We start from the raw sequence: 3,948 nt of genomic DNA on the forward strand, positions 1-3,948 counted from the left end.
TGAGCCTGAGTGAACTCTGGGAGTTGGTGACTGACAGGGAGGCCTGGTGTGTTGCTATTCATGGGGTCACAGAGAGTCGGACACGACTGAGCAACTGAACTGAACTGAACTGAATGTTTATTCCATTATGCATTTTCAATATTAATGTATTTGCACTCATTAACAGGTAGTTATCTTACAATTGTTTCTGTTTTCAGATATCTCTACTACTTATACTACTATTGTGGCTTGACTTGGGTCCACCAAACAGACATGTCAAAATTTTAAACTCCAATATCTATGAATATGGCCATACTTGGAAATAGGGTGTTTGCAGATATATTCCAGGTAAATAGAAGTTATCCCAAATTAGGGTAGATTAGGAGATATTTCTTCCTGTTCTGAAGGCCTTAAAGAAATCTTCCCTCCAAGGTATTTCTAAAAATTACTTTCTTATAAACATTATTCCTTAAGAATTTAGGTTCAAGGTTTCTGTATACTTTGATTTTAAATACTCTATATGTAAGTCTCTTCTCAAAGGCAAATGTCTCTGCTTCCTAAGTGAAAGACAAAATGGACTCAATATCTTTGTGTAATCAAATCAAGGACAAACAGAAGATTCTTTCTGAGTGTGACCATCAACACTGAACATTAGTAATCAACAAGAGCTCTTCACAATACAGTGAAGAAATCGCTCATCACTTTAGAGATCTCCTGTAATTCACTAGTTGTTTGCATACTCTCCTCATTGCAACCCTCATTTCATGATTTCTGAATGTGTAAATAACAGGATTCAGGAAAGGAGTGAGAACTGCATCAAATATAGCCAGAAATTTACCGAGGTGTGAGGAGGAAAATGGCCATATATAAAAAAACATCAAAGGACCAAAGAACAAGACTACTACAGTGATGTGAGCTGAAAGTGTGGACAGAGCCTTGGATGAACCTACCGAAGACTGTTTCTGAACAGTGAGAATGATGATAATATAGGAAATGATCAGAATGAAGAAGGAGCCAACAGAAATTAATCCACTGTTGGCTGTGACCATGAACTCGAGTTGGTATGTGTCTGTGCAGGCAAGTTTGATCAACTGAGGAAGGTCACAGTAAAAGCTGTCCAACACATTTGGGCCACAGAAGGGTAAGTTTACCATGCAAGCTAGTTGAACCACGGAGTGGATAAGGCCAATAATCCAGGCAGCCACTATAAAGAAAACACACATCCTTGGACTCATGATGGTCAGATAGTGGAGAGGCTTACATATGGCAACATATCTGTCAAAGGCCATGGCTATGAGAAGCACCACCTCCACACCACCAATGATGTGGATGAAGAAGATCTGAGTGATGCAGCCACTAAAAGAGATGACTTTATGCTTTCTGAAAAGGTCATAAATCATCTTGGGAGAAAAGATGGTAGAAAATCCCAGGTCAATGAAGGAGAGGTTGGCCAACAGAAAGTACATGGAGGAGTGTAAGTGAGGGTCAGAGATAACAGTGAGCAGAATGAGCAAGTTTCCCATTGTGCTTGCAATGTAAAAACTAGAGGAGAACACAAAGAGGAGAAGTTGAATCTCCCAGGAATTGGTGAGTCCCAGGAACACAAACTCTGACACCATAGACTGATTTGCTCCATACATTGGCTTTGTAGGTTTTGCTACCTGAAGGACAACAGAGAAATGTAAATTATGATGATTATGTTAATAAACTAGAAGATAAACCAAAGTCATGCAAGCCTATTTCTACTTTTGCATGAAAATTACCTCACAGCCTTTGCAGTGTGATCACACAGAAAAATTAGTTGCTGTCATGTGGAGCTATTCTCCACCCCCAAGTTGGCTTTCCATTTAATACCTTCTTTTTCCTTTCTGGGTGAGTGTTCTCATATTACTCCTGAAATACTTGATGGTCAACAAGAGTAACAGGAATTCAACCCCAAACCTTTTGACTTTGGATTTTAAATTAATATGACCTACCTCAGTCATATAGAACTAATCACTATTGCAATCTTTCAGGAAGTTAGCTTCCTCTGGCCCTTCCTGTGGGAACATTTCATCTTCAATATTACTCAGATGCTTACCACATCTACAAATTCTTGTTTTATTATTACTAGCCATTTATTTTACTACCCTGTGTATTATATTGAACTAAGTACAGTTCTAACTCACCAAGGGGACTGTAAACTTCTTGAAGGCAGAGATTATGACCATTCATATCTGAACTCCTTGAAGCAATGAAAAAGTGGCCCCCACAGAGAGGTGCAAGTCTGTGAAGTGTCTGTTACCAGTTTGTGCCATATTTGGTTGAGAGTCTGTGACTGAATATTTAGAAACTTCTCTAGCAGCTTGACATCACAGTGGCAGTAAAGTTTCTGTTTTTATAGTTTATCAAAATAATAGTCCATGTAAAAGTATAAATTATACAGAGTGAAGTAAGCCAGAAGGAAAAACATAAATACAGTATACTAACGCATATATATGGAATTTAGAAAGATGGTAACAATAACCCGGTGTACGAGACAGCAAAAGAGACACTGATGTATAGAACAGTCTTATGGACTCTGTGGGAGAGGGAGAGGGTGGGAAGATTTGGGAGAATGGCAATGAAACATGTAAAATATCATGTAGGAAACGAGTTGCCAGTCCAGGTTCGATGCACGATGCTGGATGCTTGGGGCTGGTGCACTGGGACGGCCCAGAGGGATGGTATGGGGAGGGAGGAGGGAGGAAGGTTTGGGATGGGGAACACATGTATACCTGTGGCGGATTCATTTTGATATTTGGCAAAACTAATACAATTATGTAAAGTTTAAAAATAAAATAAAATTAGAAAAAAAAAAAAAAAAGAAGCTTACTCCAAAAAAAATAAATAAATAAATAAACCTATCCTTTGGCACAAGTAATTTGAGAAACACTGCTTTAAAGTACTTATACATGATTTGAAAAGCTTAAAATTATGAAATTCATAACGTGATGAAAGGTCTTCCCTGGTGTGAAGTCACTTCAGTCATGTCCAACTCTTTGTGACTCTGTGGACTGTAGCTGCTGGGCTCCTCTGTCCATGGCATTCTACAGGCAAGAATACTGGAGTGGGTAGTCATGCTCTCCTCCACAGGATCTTTCCAAACCAGGGATTGAACTCCCATCTTCTGCAGCTTTTGCGTTGCATGTGGATTCCTTACCACTGAGCCACAGGCTTTTTGAAGCCACGATGGTAAAGAATCCACCTGCCAAGCAGGAGAAGCAGGTTTGATCCCTGGGTTGGTAAGATTCCCTGGAGATGGAAATGGCACCCACTCCACTGTTCTTGCCTGGCAAATCCCATGGACAGAGGAGCCTGGTGCATTACAGTCTTTTGGGTCACAAATGGAATTTATTATCTATACAATTTCTCCTTTCCTAATTTGTTATTTACTCAATTTCTCCATTCCATCTGGACTGCAAGCCCCATAAAGTTAAGTACCAAAACTTCTTCCTCAACCCAAAATTAAAATCACAAAAAATTTTTGTTGAAAGGGTAAATAATATATACAGTTGACACTCATACAACCTGTTTTTGAACAGTTAAAGTCTCCATAGATGTGATTTTTGCAATAGATATATGAAGATGCAAAAATTTACATGTAGAACATGTATTAATAGCATGGCTTGTCTTGAAGTGGATAGCTTATCTTTATATAGATATTATGTGAGTAATATTTAATATAAAATTAATCATTTGTTAGTTTTATTACTCTTTTATAAGTGCTTCCAAAAAATTACTTTACCATACAGTATGCCTCTCTATCTCTCTCAACTGGAGAAACTGCAAACTGCCTATAGTCACTGGTAAGTGGGCTTTTTAAAAATACAGCAATGTTTCCAACACTGTTATGAATAAACTTCAATACTATATGTCATTAAAATTTTATAATGATTTATTCACTATTATATAGGCAGGGCTGCCATGATGAAATTGCATCAACTACCC

The 3,948-nt window shown here is 38.2% G+C and overlaps 1 protein-coding gene across 1 annotated transcript; it reads right to left on the bottom strand.

Annotated features, from left to right (window-relative positions):
- Window positions 1–677: 677 nt before the first annotated feature.
- LOC109564316 (olfactory receptor 4F3/4F16/4F29-like) lies at window positions 678–1,619 on the bottom strand. The gene has a single exon (XM_019967800.2). It carries the CDS (start codon window positions 1,617–1,619, stop codon window positions 678–680), a length of 942 nt encoding a protein of 313 aa, XP_019823359.2.
- Between the last annotated feature and the right edge of the window lie 2,329 nt (window positions 1,620–3,948).

Source organism: Bos indicus, chromosome 10 (genome assembly GCF_029378745.1).
Source record: "Bos indicus isolate NIAB-ARS_2022 breed Sahiwal x Tharparkar chromosome 10, NIAB-ARS_B.indTharparkar_mat_pri_1.0, whole genome shotgun sequence".
NCBI lineage: Eukaryota > Metazoa > Chordata > Mammalia > Artiodactyla > Bovidae > Bos > Bos indicus.

Bases quoted from the DNA above. Each gene is read 5' to 3' on its own strand.
- LOC109564316 (XM_019967800.2), bottom strand. From the start codon at position 1,619: ATGTATGGAGCAAATCAGTCTATGGTGTCAGAGTTTGTGTTCCTGGGA.